The sequence below is a fragment of the Mobula hypostoma genome, chromosome 22, assembly GCF_963921235.1.
Source record: "Mobula hypostoma chromosome 22, sMobHyp1.1, whole genome shotgun sequence".
Lineage (NCBI taxonomy): Eukaryota > Metazoa > Chordata > Chondrichthyes > Myliobatiformes > Myliobatidae > Mobula > Mobula hypostoma.
Genome location: NC_086118.1, coordinates 55,553,570 through 55,568,927, shown reverse-complemented (window position 1 = coordinate 55,568,927; position 15,358 = coordinate 55,553,570). Strand labels below are relative to the sequence as shown.

General features: G+C 40.0%; 1 protein-coding gene across 5 annotated transcripts in view; it reads right to left on the bottom strand.

Moving 5' to 3' along the window:
* Positions 1-15,358, bottom strand: part of tex2 (testis expressed 2) — a 97,995-nt gene that overhangs the window by 19,527 nt on the left and 63,110 nt on the right. For all 5 annotated transcript variants that reach the window (XM_063030638.1, XM_063030637.1, XM_063030636.1 and 2 more), the window contains exon 7: positions 7,954-8,053. In XM_063030638.1, coding sequence (XP_062886708.1) covers positions 7,954-8,053 — 100 coding nt within the window. The remainder of the gene's footprint in view (positions 1-7,953; positions 8,054-15,358) is intronic.

Genomic DNA, 15,358 nt, shown 5'->3' with positions numbered 1-15,358 from the left:
ATACAACCTTGATATTTGTCTGCTTACAAGCAGCCACAAAGAAAGAAACCCGAAAGAACCCCATTAAGAAAAAGACCAACACCCAGTGCGCAGTGAAAGAGGGGAAACCCCCCCACAAATCATGCAAATGATAGAAGCAAACAACAACATTCCAAACCAAACTGAGTCCATATTCCCAAATCCCCAGAGTAGCCAGAGTAGACCCAAAGCCTCGGTCTCAAGTTCATCATATAGTGGGGCAAGCCGCCATGAAACTCACGGACACAGCATAGCAGTGGGAGCAGACTGTCAGCCTCAGCGCTGCAGAGAGAGGAGTGAACATTGCGGGAGAGTGAGTGAAATCGGTCCGACCCTCACCTCTGGTCCCAACACTTGCCTTCCTAGTCTTTCTGACCCAGCGTTTAAATTGTCCATGACCGGGTCATGTCCCAAAGCAGACCAAATGAAAGAAGTGTACACAGTATAGTGTGGAGTATCTTAAATATGAATTTATACCATTACCAAGCAATCAACAACAGCCAATGTGTCTGTTGTGTGAAAAAAGTTTTTTCAAATTAGGCAATGAAACCGTCCAGGCTCCTTGAACAGTTGAAGAGAATACACGGATAAAGTGAACAAGAACTCAGCTTATTTTCAGTCACTACGTGAAAACTTTCAGAAATGAAAACACTTCAAAACAAAACAGTTATACTTTGTGTGCTTTATACAACATTTTCTTGCTCATTGCTAAATCTAGAAAGCCCCATTCAATTGGAGAAAAACTGATACTGCCAACAGTAAGGCAGGTTCTGAGTACAGTTTTACATATTGTGTAATATACTCAGGACAACAGAAACAAGAGGAAATCTGCAGATGCTGGAAATCCAAGCAATACACAGAAAATGCTGGACAAACTTAGCAGGCCAGGCAGCATCTATGGAAAAAGAGTATAATTGGTGTTTTGGGCAGAGACCTTTAACAGAATTCGAGAGGAAAAAAAAACACAAGCAGTAGAGTTAAAAAGTGGGGGGAGGGGAGGGAAAAACATGGAGATAGATGAAACCGGAAGAAGAAGGGGTGAAGTAAAGAGCTGGGAAGTTGACAGGTGAAAAAGATACATGGCTGCAGAAGGAGGAACCTAATAGGAGAAGACAGAAGGTCATGGAAGAAAGAAAAGGGGGGAGGAACACCAGAAGGAGGTGATGGGCAGACAAGGAGACAAGGTGAGAGAAGGAAAAGGGAATGGGGAATGGTGAGGGGGGAGGGGGTGGAGGAGACACATTACCGCAAGTTTGAGAACTCAATGTTTATGCTATGAGGTTGGAGGCTACCCCAGACAGAATACAAGGTGTTGTTCACACAATCTGAGTGTGGCTTCATCACGATAGTAGGATAGTAGAGGCGGCCTTGGACTGACATATCAGAATGGGAATGGGAGGTGGAATTAAAATGGGTGGCCACTGGAAGATCCCACTTCTCCCAATCTACATCAGGTCTCACCGATATATGGGAGGCCACACTGGGAGCACCGGATACAGTATATGACCCCAATAGACTCTCACAGGTGAAGTGTTGCCTCACCTGGAAGGACTGTTTGGGGTCCTGAATGATAGTGAGGGAGGAGGTGTAGGGGCAGGTGCCTCAGTGAGACAGTGTCCATTATTAAGGACCTCCAGCACCCAGGTCATGCCTTTTTCTCACTGTTACCATGAGGTAGGAGGTACAGAAGCCTGAAGGCACACACTCAGCGATTCAGGAACAGCTTCTTCCCCTCCGCTGATTCCTAAATTGGACACCTCACTTTTAAAAAAATATACAGCATTTGTTTTTCAAAATCTATTCAATATACGTACTTGTTTATTTTTATTGTTTTTATTTTATTTTCGCTGCTAGATTATGTATTGCATTGAACTGCTGCTGCTGCTGCTGCTGAGTTAACAAATTTCACGTCACATGCTGGTGATAATAAACCTGATTCTGATTAATGACAGGATGCCATCATAGGGTTATTATTTTCTTGAAAAAAGCTGTACCTCACATATTTACCATTCATTGTCTAATTCAGAGACTATATCTTGTTGCATAACACCCAAAGTGAGCATCTGCACAAATCATTAAATAATGACTTTATTTACACAGTGGTAAATAAAATCAAGTCCCATGCTCTCACTTCTGGACTATTTTGAGAACTTTGTATTGAGAATGATGAACAGTTTGAATGCTTGTTGTTGCACACAGAAGTCAGACGGTTTTCTAAGGAAATCTGCCTGCGATGCTTTTATGTGCTTTTTGAAATTGTGATAAAATACTTTAAAAGCTCAAATGCTTCTTAAGTAATCAACTCAAGAATATTAGGTATGACATCGCTTATTTGTCAGAATTATTCACAGAGTTTATTTAAATCAATCTTCAATTGCAAGGAAATGATGCGAATCTCATCAAAGTCAAATCAGTTCTGTTCAAGTTAACTCTCTTTAAGTGCAACATTGGGTGCTGCAACCTTTTCCAATTTCCAAGCCTCTCTAAGTTGGAAGAGAAAAAGAATAGCAGATGATAATCTTCAAGTATACTGTGCCCACCTGAATGAGCTGCATAAAGACATGTCAGAGAGATTTCAGGATCTTCTCTCAATCCAAATTCCAGATTGGGTAATAAATCCATTCCTAAACACTCATAATGAGGATTTAACAGAAAGGATGGAGGAAGAACTGATCTCACTACAAAATGACTGAGGTGAAGTTAAGGTTCAAAAAAAATTATATCAAGACTTTTGGTTGCAAAAAGAAATCGCTGAATTTTATCCTGCACTGTGGAAAAAGGTCAAGATTAGTTCTTTATTGTCTTTCCAACATCATATTTAGTGGAACGTGGCTTCAGTGCAGTCACCCAACTTCTTTCAAATCAACAAAACAAATTGCAAATTATGGAATGTGGGGATCTGAGACAACTCCTGAGTGACATTCAGTCTGGTGTTGAGAAGCTGATATCACTGCATCAAGCCCATCCATTTCATTGATGAGTGAAAAAGCAATGAAGAAGCGAATAGTTGGACTACTAATGTATGCTCTAAAATTGTTAATGAAAATTAATTTTATTTAATCTAATAAAATACAGAAATAATTTTATTTGTAGCTTTAAAGAGATTTGAATATTTTTTGCAATTATTTGTCACTCCTTTGAATTTGCAGTTCCTATTTTCTTTCATTGTGGATTGTAAATCAAAATACTTTACAGCTTTTATGTAATGGCTGGAAATTGGAGGGGGGTGTCTGGAATGTGGTCTTGGAGCCAAGGGGGTGGTAATCCAAAAAAGTTTAAAGTGTTTGCAGTGCAGTGACAGGGGTAATAGATAGAGGGGGTGAAGGGGCTAATTAAAATGTTTGATCAGATTAACTACCTGGTTGAAGAAACTTCTAGGATGGAATGATTTTTTTTGTTTTAATAGCCCTATATCTCTTTCCAGAAGGGAGCTTTCAGAAAACGCAGTTTGCAGATTTGGTAGTGTCCACAATGATTTTGCCTGCCAGCTTCTTTGTCCTGGACACAGCAGTAATGGTAGACTGCAGCTAATGACCTTTTCTGCTGAACTGACCGTTTGCTGTAGTTTTCGTATATTATGAGTGGATGGTACTCTTTAACCTCCATGATTTTTACCAAATCAAACCACCTCTCAACTACCTCTGTTCTAAATCTTAATTTCAGCAGCCTATCCAGGCATTTATAAAAGAATAATAAAGTTCATATTATTTCTTCATACAAGAATAAAAAAAAATTACTATATTGGAACAGCTTCCACTAAGGCTGACAATAGGAATAGCAACAGCAGCAAGCTTTGATCATGCATTTTTCAAGCAGATTTTTAATTTGTTTTACACTTTAATCCTTATCAAATAGGAAAAAACAAGCCAAAACTCCAACCATTAAATCCTATCCCTGCAGGCCGATGGCCATAATGTAAATAGACAAACTTCATCAGCCAAAAGCTTGTTCATCTATATTGTAATATTTAATTCGGTGATTTAATTCAAGTTTTAAATGTTGTCATATAAAGCAAGTCACTATTTTAGGCATTCCTTTGGGATCAAGAGTAATTTGATTCCATTCCAGACCAAAGCAGAACTGTCAGTTTTTGCCACAGCTGGGTAGGTAAGTGAAATTTGAAAGGTGATGCACTCCATCCTGTTTGCTCTAGGCTTCTGGTGATTTGTCTGAGGCATGGACTTGTGTTTCTCAGTTTAAGAACATTTTTAATCTTTTCTTCTGTTCACCAGGTAACCCCTTCCCATGACAACACAGAATGGAATGACTGTTTCAGGAGTCTGAAGAGACTTCAGACGGTGGCATCGCTGAGATAAAGTACTAGTTAGTCAAGATAAACAAGCCTACTCTGAGAGTCAATGATAGCATGCTTCCCTTCCTGATAGGCTGAACCAAATGAGTGATGTGACATTGAGGAAATCCCCTGTCTTCCTAAGGTACAGGCACCCTGTCACACCACAGTCAAGGTGAGGAGGACCCTAGCCAGGGTGAAACAATGCAAAACAGCAGGGTGCAGGGCCGGACAACATAGCTAGTCAGGCACTGAGGGACTTTGTGGCCCAGCTAACATCATCAAGTTTGCTGTTGATACAACAGTGGTTAGCCTCATCAGTAACAATGATGAGTCAGCTTAGAGAGAGGAGTTAGAGAGGCTTGTTAAATGGTGTGAAAACAACTCGAGTCTCATCGTGGGCAAGACAAATGATTGTGGACTTTCGGAAGTCACAGGTTGACCATTCTCTGTTGCACATTATTAGCTCTGTTGTGGAGAGAATGAAGAGCACAAAGTTCCTTAGTGTGCACATAACAGATGATCTACCCTGGATTCACAACATCTCCTCACTAGTCAAGAGCCACAGTAGCATCTATACTTTGAAGAGATTGAGGTGTGTAAGGCTCCCTATTCTAACAACTTTCTGAAGGAGCACCATCAAGAGTGTCTGGCTGCATCATTGTATGGTACAGGAGCTGCAAAGCATTGGACTGCAAGACCTTACAGAGGACAGTAAAAACCATAAGGATCATCAGGGTCTCTCTCCTCACTATTTGTGACATTTACTGGAAGTGTTGCAGATAAAGAGCCCAAAGTATTGTTCAGGATCCCACAACTTCTCTGACCCAGTACCATCGGGAAGGAGGTATAGAAGCATCAGGACTAGGTCTGCCAGACTGGGTAACAGCTTCTTCCCTCAGGCTGTGAGACAAACAAATACCCTGCCACTACCGAAGTCTCATCACTAGGGCAGCGAGCTGTTTACTGTACGGTTTACTGTTCTGTTTATCTGTGCTGCACCTTACTACATGCATTTTGAATTATATTTTATTAACTTAGTGACAGTACAATATTTTGGTTTATATGCTGTGTGTGATATGTGTTTTGTGGGTGCACCATGGTCTGGAGGAACATTGTTTCATTTGGTGCTATGTATGTAGAGTCAGATGACAGTAAACTTGAACCTGAACAGAGAGAGAGAGAGAGAGGCAGGTATAGCCATACAGAAGGTAGTGATGCAGGAAATTCAGTCCCTGACTTTGTCCAATAGGTACAAGTTTCTTGTATTCTGTGTGGATAAGAGCAGAGACCACAGGATGGATAGCCTAACTGACACCACCATGATATAGGAAGCCTTGAAGACGGTGAAGTGAAAAGAAACGTAGTAGTAATCAGAACAGTACAACTACATGAAAGATATAGTTTCCTGTAGCTATGAGAATGAATCCCAAAAAAGTTACCTTCCTGGTATAAGGGTTAAAGATATAACGACTGGAAAGTTCTAGCTTTTGTGGGTCCATGAAGGAATCAATGACACAGATAAGGCAATGCAGGATACTTAACTGAAAAAAATGATCAAAATGCCCCATATTAAAAGGAGAACTATAAACGTGAAAGTGTTTTTTCATCTAAGTCACATGTGAAATGCTATAAGACCTGTGAAATGAAAGCATGGCTCAATTGCAAGCATGATGCAAGAGAAGCAAACTTCAGTTCAAGAGAAACTGTCACCCATATTGGGGAAGGAAGGAGTTGTTGTTTTAGGACATTTTTCAAGTACCACACAAGTAAGGATCAACAAAGAATAAAGAACTTAAGGAAAAGAAAACAGAGAGGAGATGAGTATATCAAATTTATGACACAGTGAAGCAAAAGAAATCATATAACAGAAGGGTGATGATGCAAAGAAGAGCAAATATGGGGCAAAAAAAAAAAACAGATGAGTTTGGAGGAAATGAAATGAGGATTAGCAAAAATCGTATCCAAAATTGTTGGCTCCAGAACCTTTAATGTAATTAATTGAATGAGATACTGCGTTATATCCTTAAATTGAACTTCATTAATTTAGTGCGGGAAGGCAACGATGGACCACTATAAGCAAGAATTACGAAAATAATTGGATCAAGAGCAGGCCACTCAGCTCCTCAAACCCAAAATTCAATACAAAGATATCCACCTCGACCTAATCATATGTACCTTTTCTCTATTTACTCCCCCATAACTCTTGTCTTTAGTTAACAAAAAAAAACTAAGCTCTCTGCATTGATTGATAGTATTAAAGCTACTCAAGTGTGGGTATTTCCATCATGTTCAGCTGAACCACCTGACATTCTCAACCCTGTACAATTATCTGTGAAAGCAGATTTTGGCTCAACTTTACTTTCTCCAATCCACATTTCCCTTCTCCATACATTCTCCCATTCATTAGGTAATTCTGGAGATACATCCCTTTCCTTTCATCAAATTATTTTTCTTCTAATCACCCCTAAACGCTAATGACGTTTCAAGTTATACCTCTGAAAATTACCACAAGGTAATGCAATGCAAGTATTTCCTTTACAGATACAAAATAGACCTCAACCGCATCTCAGTACATCAGGCTAATAACCACTATGAAGTATGAAGAAGAGGAAGGAATAAAATCATTTAGGACCTCATCCAATTGTAAACATCCATTTGGTTCCTTAAGGTTGTTATAGCTGGGACTGTAATGGGAACAAGCACCCACTACTTATTAAATACTCCCAATGTCTTGGGCCTGAAATAGCCTCTGACAACCAAGTCCAGCTCCTCACCTTCACGCTACTAAGAGCAGTGGAACCGTTTCTATTGACAGGAGAGGGGGCAAAAGTGGGTCACTGGTGCCTTAAAACTAGCCACTTTAAGCAGATGGGGCTTGTCAGCTGTGGTTGGAGAAGGAAAACTCATCTCAAACTTCCGTTGCCTTGCAGCTACACCCACTCATGGGGGAAGCTTCTGGAGTACACCCAGAGGGAAAAATCCAGGGCTGGAGTCCCTAAGGCAGTCCTACATTGAGTTCAATGTTGATTGGCAACTCCTGTGACACTGCTGGTACCAAACTGTATCGGTCTCTACCATTCCTTTGGGTTCATCAGATGTGTCGAGGGGGGAAGCTCGTTATATGGGCAAAACTTGCTCTCCATACTGTACTACCCAGGCTTGCGTATCTAGACAGCTAGGACACAATATCCATGGTCAACTTTGACTGACAGAGGCCTCAGACTCAGATTTGATTCATGAACATCCTTTTGGAAATAAGTCTGCCATTGTTACCCAGTGCGGTTTCTATGAACTCGAATCTGAGACTGTAGTTAATTCTCTACAGTACTTTTAAACTAACCCTGCAAACTATTCGGTTCAAGATTCTTTAGAGATGGTAACTAATTTGGCCTTGAAGGCAATTCTCTTATCCTGTTAATGATTTAAGGAAAACTTATGAACCAGGTTGTTTGTGGGAATTGGGAACACATACATTTAAGAGTATACCCCACAATATCACCACTGAAAAACAATTTCCAATCTGATGCTAAGACAATTTTCTATAACTGACTTTTCAATCTACATCAATGGAAACGTTAGTATAATTTTGAATGCAGAATAAATGCCAGTGACCATTCATGAAGGCCATTAACTGCACTTACCCTGGTAATTAACACAAGGTTTTGAAGCTTGACATATTCTTGGCATTGCAACTCCCATATCAAGTTCAGTCAAGGTCAGCTCATTCATAAAATATGGCAGCTGTAAAATTTAATATATGAAAAGTCAGATTTTCTGATGCTCTATAATTGATATAATGTAAGTTATTCACATCTCCCTGTCCTAAAATGTGTTTTCACATCTGTGCTCAGTACTTGTAATAAATTCAGCTAAGCAGTAGGATATGTATAGGACTAATCATTTTGCCTCCAAGCTAAAGATAAAAACTCAGGGAAACAGCATATGGTGTAGGTGACTTCATCTTACTTTTGGTCTGAGCATCTTTGCTGGGAATACCAGCTGCTGAAATATTGACACCGCAAATGAAAAAATATGCTTCCATGTTCCAGCAGTGTTCTTGCTGACTTTTCCCATTAAAAAATGTATATATGCTATATCAGTGAACACAAGGACAATCCTCTCCTCACTCCTGCTCTGCCATTAAGATTATGCGACATCATTTTCTCAATATCTCAACACAACGTTATTTTCTGTGCTAATTTCATAGATCTCCCACTCATTAACCCACTGCCACACAATCCCCACTTTATCATTTCCTGTCAGTCACCTTATATACAGACACTCCTGTGCAAAGCATCACTTTAAGGACATACATTCAATCTATGTACATAAGCTTTTAATATTTATTTATTATTATTGTGCTCTTTATTATGATTTTTTAAAATTTTGTGCTGTATTGGAACTGGAGTAACAATTATTTCATTCTCCTTTACACTTATGCACTGGAAATGACATTAAATCATTTTGATTTTCTAAATATAGATAAATTATCAGTCAAAGTTCAAATTACATATATGTCATCAAATACAACCCTGAGATTCATTTTCTTGCAGGCATACACAATAAATCGATAATAGAATAAATGAAAACCACACCAACGTAGGCATTCAATCACTGTGCAAAAGGAAATCTCTGCAAATACAGTACAAAAAGAAATAATAATAATAAATAAGCAATAAATATTGAGAGCATGAGATGAAGAGCCCTTGAAAGTGAGTCTATGGATTGTGGGAACTTTTCAGTGATGGGGTAAGTGATGTTGAGTGAAGTTGTGGTAAGATGGCAGCGTGTTCAGGTACAGTGGCCTCTTGGGGGCCAAACAAAGGGATACTTCTCCATTGCTAGATGTCTTTTTTACAACAACAAGACAATGCTGGACTCCAAGAACTTCGGGTACTGCAGGTTTACCCCGCCAGTGAGCTGCTCATTGGCAAAGCTGGTTGACTAAGTGCAGACCCTGTTGCTGCCTGGTACAGGAAGGCATCAGAATTGGTGTGCGAAGGCAGTGTGTAGTGTAACTGTGCTTGGTTGTCCTGGATGTTTCTCTTGCAATCAAAAGACCCCGTTGGACATTGATAAAGTAAAATGCTGCAGGCCTATTTCCCTTGTTTAATGTTGCAACAGACAGCAGGAGAGCTGCGTGACCTCGGTTGTAGCAAGGACTAGGCCTCAAGTCGTGGGCTTGCCTGCTGCTGCAGTCCCGGAGAGGAGATGCCGGAGGCAGTGTGATGTGACATCCATGCTCGGTTGGGGGCTGACCTCTTCCGTCGGTGCTGCCCTCCAGTGTTCGACTGGTGGAATAACAGGCTGGATTTTGTGTGCCTGCGCACTGCCAGGAACTGTACCAATGTGCGGGACATTTGTGGGATATACATGTCTTTTTGCATGACTATGTTTCTTTGCTAGCTATTTTGAATGTGCTGTGTACACCTTGGTCCCAGAGGAATGCTGTTTCGTTCGGCTGTATTCATAAATGGTTGAATGATAATTAAACTTGAACTTGATTTGATTTACCCCTTTGATTCTAATGGTTGAGGGATAATAACTGTTCCTGAACCTGGTGGTGTGAATCCTGAAGCTCCTGTACTTTATTCCTGGTGGTAACAGTGAGAAGAGGGTTGGGGGTCCCTAATAATGGATACTACTTTCCTGTGAAAATGCTCCATGTACATGTGATCAATGGGGGGAGTGCTTTACCCATGAGGGACTGGGCTGCTTCCACTACTTTTTGTAGGATTTTCCATTCAAGGGCATTGATGTTTCCATACCAGCCTGTGATGCAGCCAGTCAATATACTCTCCACCACAGTGGAGAGCAGTTACAGAAGTTTGTCAAAGTTTTAGATACCATGCCGAATCATCACAAACTCTTAAGTAGAGGCACTGCTGTGCATTCTTCGTAATAACACTTCCGTGCTGGGCCCAGTACAGGTCTTCTGAAATGATAACAACAAGGAACTTAAATTTGCTTATCCTCTCCACCTCTGATCCTCCGATGAGGACTGGCACATAGACCTTGTTTCCTCCTCCTGAAGTCAATCAGCTCCTTGGTCTTGCTGACATTGCATAAGAGGTTGTTGTGGCACCACAGCCAGATTTTCAATCTCCCTCCTATACGTTGATTCATCACAACCTTTGATTTGGCCTACAACAGTGGTGAAGTCAGCAAACTTGAAGGTGGCATTGGAGCTGTGCTTAGCCACACAGTTGTAAGTGTAAAGCTAGTAGAGCGGGGGGCACACAGCCTTGTGGTGCTCCTGTGCTGATAGAGATTGTGGAGATGTTGCTGCCAATCTGAATTGACTGGGGTCTGCAGGTGAGGAAGTACTCCAGCATCCAATTGCACAGGGAGGTATTGAGGCCAAAGTCTTGAAGGTTATTGATTAGGGGATGTTGGCATTGAATGCTGAGCTGTCTTCAATAAAGACCATCCTAATGTATCCATCTTTGCTGTCCAGATGTTCCAGGGTTGAATGAAAAGCTAATGAGATAATATCTGCTGTGGACCTGTTGCACCACGAGGCAAATTGGAGTGGATCCAAATTGCTTCTCAGGCAGGACTTAATATGTTTCATCACTAAACTCTCAAAACACTATATCACTGTGGATGTAACTGCTACAGGACAACAGTACTTGAGGCAGATTACCATGCTATTCTTAGGCACTGGTTTAAGTGAAACCTGCCTGACGCTCCGCAGGTGTCGATGTTGGGACCACTTCTTTTTATGCTGTGTATAAATGATTTAGATGATGGAATAGATGACTTTGTTGCCAAGTTTGCAGATGATATGAAGATTGGTGGAGGGCCAGGTAGTGTTGAGGAAATAGGTAGGATGCAGAAGGACTTAGACAGATTAGGAGAATGGACAATTAAAGTGGCAAATGAAAAACTATGTTGGAAAATGCATGGTCATGCACTTTGGTAGTAGAAATAAATGTGCAGACTATTTTCTAAATGGGGAGAAAATCCAAAAATCTGAGATGCAAATGGACTTGGGAGTCCTTGTGCAGAACACCCTGAAGGTTAACTTGCAAGTTGAGTCGGTAATGAGGAAGGCAAATACCATGTTAGCATTAATTTCAAGAGGTCTAGAATACAAGAGCAGGGATGTGATGCTGAGCTTTATAAGGCACTGGTGAGGCCTCACCTTGAGTATTGTGAACAGTTTTGGGCCCCTCATCTTAGAAAAGATATGCTGGCATTGGAGGTTCACAAGGATGATTCCAGGGATAAAAGGGTTATAATACGAGGAACGTTTGATGGCTCTGGGTCTGTACTCAATGGAATTCAGAAGGATGAGGGGGGGATCTCATTGAAACCTTTTGAATGTTAAAGGCCTATGCAGAGTGGATGTGGAAAGGATGTTTCCCATGGTGGGAGAGTCTAGGACAAAAGGGCACAGCCTCAGGATAGACCCTTTCAAAACAGAGATGCGGAGAAATTTTTTTTAGCCAAAGGGTGGTGAATTTGTGGAATTTGTTGCCACGTGTGGCTGTTCAGGCCAGGTCGTTGGGTGCATTTAAGGCGGAGATTGATAGGTTCTTGATTGGACATGGCATCAAAGGTTACGGGGAGAAGGCCGGGAACTGGGGTTGAGGAGAAGAAAAGGATCAACCATGATTAAATGGTGGAACAGATTTGATAGGCCAGGTGGCCTAATTCTGCTCCTATGTTTTATGGTCTTATGCAGGTAGGTACCTCAGTCTGCCGGAGAAGGGTTAAAGATCTCAATGAACACTCCATCCAGTTGATTGGCACAGGTCTTTAGTGCTTAGCCAGGTACCCCACTGGGCCGCATGCTTTTCATGGGTTCACCCTCTTGAAGGCTGCTCACACAATAGCCTTGGAGACTGAAACTCCCTCGGCTGTGGGAGTTCGTGATGGCTCCTCCATGTTTTTTTTTTAATTTTATTTTTATTTGGATAAGGAATTCACAAATATCATGTACTTTTCCCACACATATAACCTTTTCCATTTTTTTATATGTATAAAACTATAATTATTTATACATTCTTAAGTACACATTGAGATGATATAAAAGGAAATTAGACACTTAAATAGATAATTATGTACTGTGGTAATTCTAATCTATTAGGCTAAGTAATGGTATTAGTTGTTAAGGAAAATGGTAATAAAAGTTTCCATATAACTCTTCTGGACCATTTCCACTGGTCCAAAATGTTGTATATAAGCCTATGTAACAACCGTTGGAGGTGTTTATATCCTAATTTGTTCATGCTTGCTCCCGCCCGCAGACATAATTATCCAATCCCTATGTACTTATTTACTTAATTTTTTCATTTTTTTATCCCTTTCCCAAATCTTTCCCTCTACTTGTGTTAATTCTCTATTTTCCAAAAGAAAACAAAAAAAAAAGACATTTAGACTAGGGGTGCTTACGTTAGCAATATTACTGTGTTGATGAGAAGAGCAGTATAAATCATTAGGAGAGTCATCTAAAGTCTGCTCACATTGGGGTTATATATTCAATCCATTTATTCCAGATTTGATAAAATTTTTCTTTTTGAATTCTCAGGGAATAAGTCAACTTTTCCATTTTAAATATTTCCAAGATAATTTCGTGCCAATCTTCTAATGTAGGTGGTATTGGATTTAGCCACTTTCTAGTGATTGATTTCTTACTTGCCGCTAAGAGGGCCTGCAGCTACTTTATATCTTCCTTCTGTTCAAGAAACAATACATGCCCCAAATCCGCGTCTCAAAGTTCAGAGGTATCTGGGACCCAAGTACCTTAACTAATGTTCTATGAATACCTTCCCAATATAGACTTAATTTAGGGCAATCCCAGAAAATATGAAAATGATTTGCCTCCTTGGAGCCGCACCTTCTCCAACACGTCACGTTTGTATCTTTATATTTTTCCTGATATGGGGTCTTGAAGTATCTTATAATGTTTTTCAAACAATGTTCTCTCCAAGTCAAAGAATTAGTCAAGGACTATTGAAAGCTGCAGATTTTCCCCCAAGCCTCCTCTGAAAGTACCAACCCCGCTTCTTTCTCCCACTTCTCTTTAATATACAGTGTATTTACATTTTTAGCATGGGAGAGTGCATTATATACTCGAGAAACTGATTTACTAGGTATTGAACTGCAAGCCGAATTCAGAATCCTGAAAAATTCTAATTCTACTGTTGATAGGTCTGTATATCTACAACTCTGGTTAACATAGTTTCGTACTTGAAGGTACCTAAAAAAGTCATTATGTTCTAGGCCATGTTTGTCCTGCAGGATTTGGAAACTTTGTAATACTCTTTTATCTATAAATGAGAGGTAGGTTGTAAGACCTTTCTTTACCCATAACTCAAATCTTTTATCTCCTCTGTTGGGAAGGAATTCGGTATCATATGCACATCATCTGAAGAGTTTTAACATGTTATTAATTCCACATGAATTAACCACCTTCTGCCATACTTTTAATGTAAGATTTATCCAATTGTTTTTAAATTTTTCCAACTGGGCCATCAATCCTTTGTCAGCTATTGAGGCCTGTAGAGGAAAACTGTCAACTAATCCAAATTCTATTTCCTTCCATCTAGCCTTATATTCCCTATTACACCAATATAACAGAGGGGTTATCTGTGAGGCATAAAAATAATTTCTCAGGCAAGGAAGAACCATACCTCCTCCTTCCTTCCCTAACTGTAAGGTGTTATATCGAATTCTAGGTTTCTTTCCTTGCCAAATGAAGCGGGAAATCCATTTGTCCCATTCCCTGAATTGATTATCATCCACCTCCACCGGTAAAATACGGAAAAGATACAATAACCGAGGAAGAATATTCATTTTTATAGTATTTATCCTTGAATTTAAACTTAAAAAGGGGATAAGATTCCATCTATGCATATCTGCTTTTATCTCTGAGATTAATGGCCCATAAACCTGTGACAGTGTTGAAAGATCCTTCGGCAGGGTTATTCCTAAATATTTTAATGATTTAGCTTCCCACTTAAGATCGTATGTATCCTGCAATTTTTTTGGATGCTGTATAATTTAGGGACATAACCTGCGTTTTCTTTACATTTATTTTATAACCTGATATTTTTCCAAAGTCATCCAACAGTGTAAACAATGCTATAAATGATTTTTCTGGTTCACTCAGATAGACCAAAACATCATCTGCGAATAACGCCACTTTCTGTTCAATCCCTGCCACCTTGATACCTTTTACAATTTCGCTCTGTCTTATTAGTTGGGCAAGCGGTTCAATATATAGTGCAAAAAGGAGAGGAGAAATTGGGCATCCCTGTCTAGTGCCTCTCTCTAAGATGAAGGAGTCAGAGAGGTCCCCATTTATCTTAATTCGGGCTGTAGGGCTGTCATATAGAGTCTGAATTACTTTAATAAACCTTTCTTGAAAGCCGAATCTTTCTAACACTCTGTATAGGAATGCCCAACTAACCGAATCAAAAGCTTTCTTAGCGTCCAATCCTACTACCATTGTCTCTGTCTCGTTCTTATTAACCTGTTCTAATATGTGCAGAGTTCTCCTTATGTTGTCCTGTGTTTGTCTTTGTTGAATAAATCCAGTCTGGTCTAAATGGATTAGGCCAGGTAAAAGCTTTTCCAATCTGCGCGCTAATATAGATGTAAATAGTTTGTAATCTAAATTAAGAACACTAATTGGCCGATAATTGCCACATTCTAGTTTATCTTTACCCTCTTTAGGAATAACTGAAATAATCGCTTCTCTCCAGGAAGGTGGAGTTTCTCCTCTCTGCAAGATCCAATTAAAGGTGTTAAGTAGTAATGGGGCTAACTGTGTCTTTAGGGACTTGTACCACTCTGAGGTAAACCCATCAGAACCCGGGGACTTTCCAGCCTTTAACCTAGAGATGGCCACGTTCAGTTCTTTGACAGTTACTGGTTCTAATAAACTTTCATTTTGTAAATCTGTAAGTTTAGGTAGATCTAAAAAAATCAATACACTGTCTATATAGGGCTCATTGGGGGGGCTCCTCCATGTTTTGATGGTCAAAGTGAGCATAGAATGCATTAAGCTCATCTGGAAGTGAAGCCCTCTTGTTG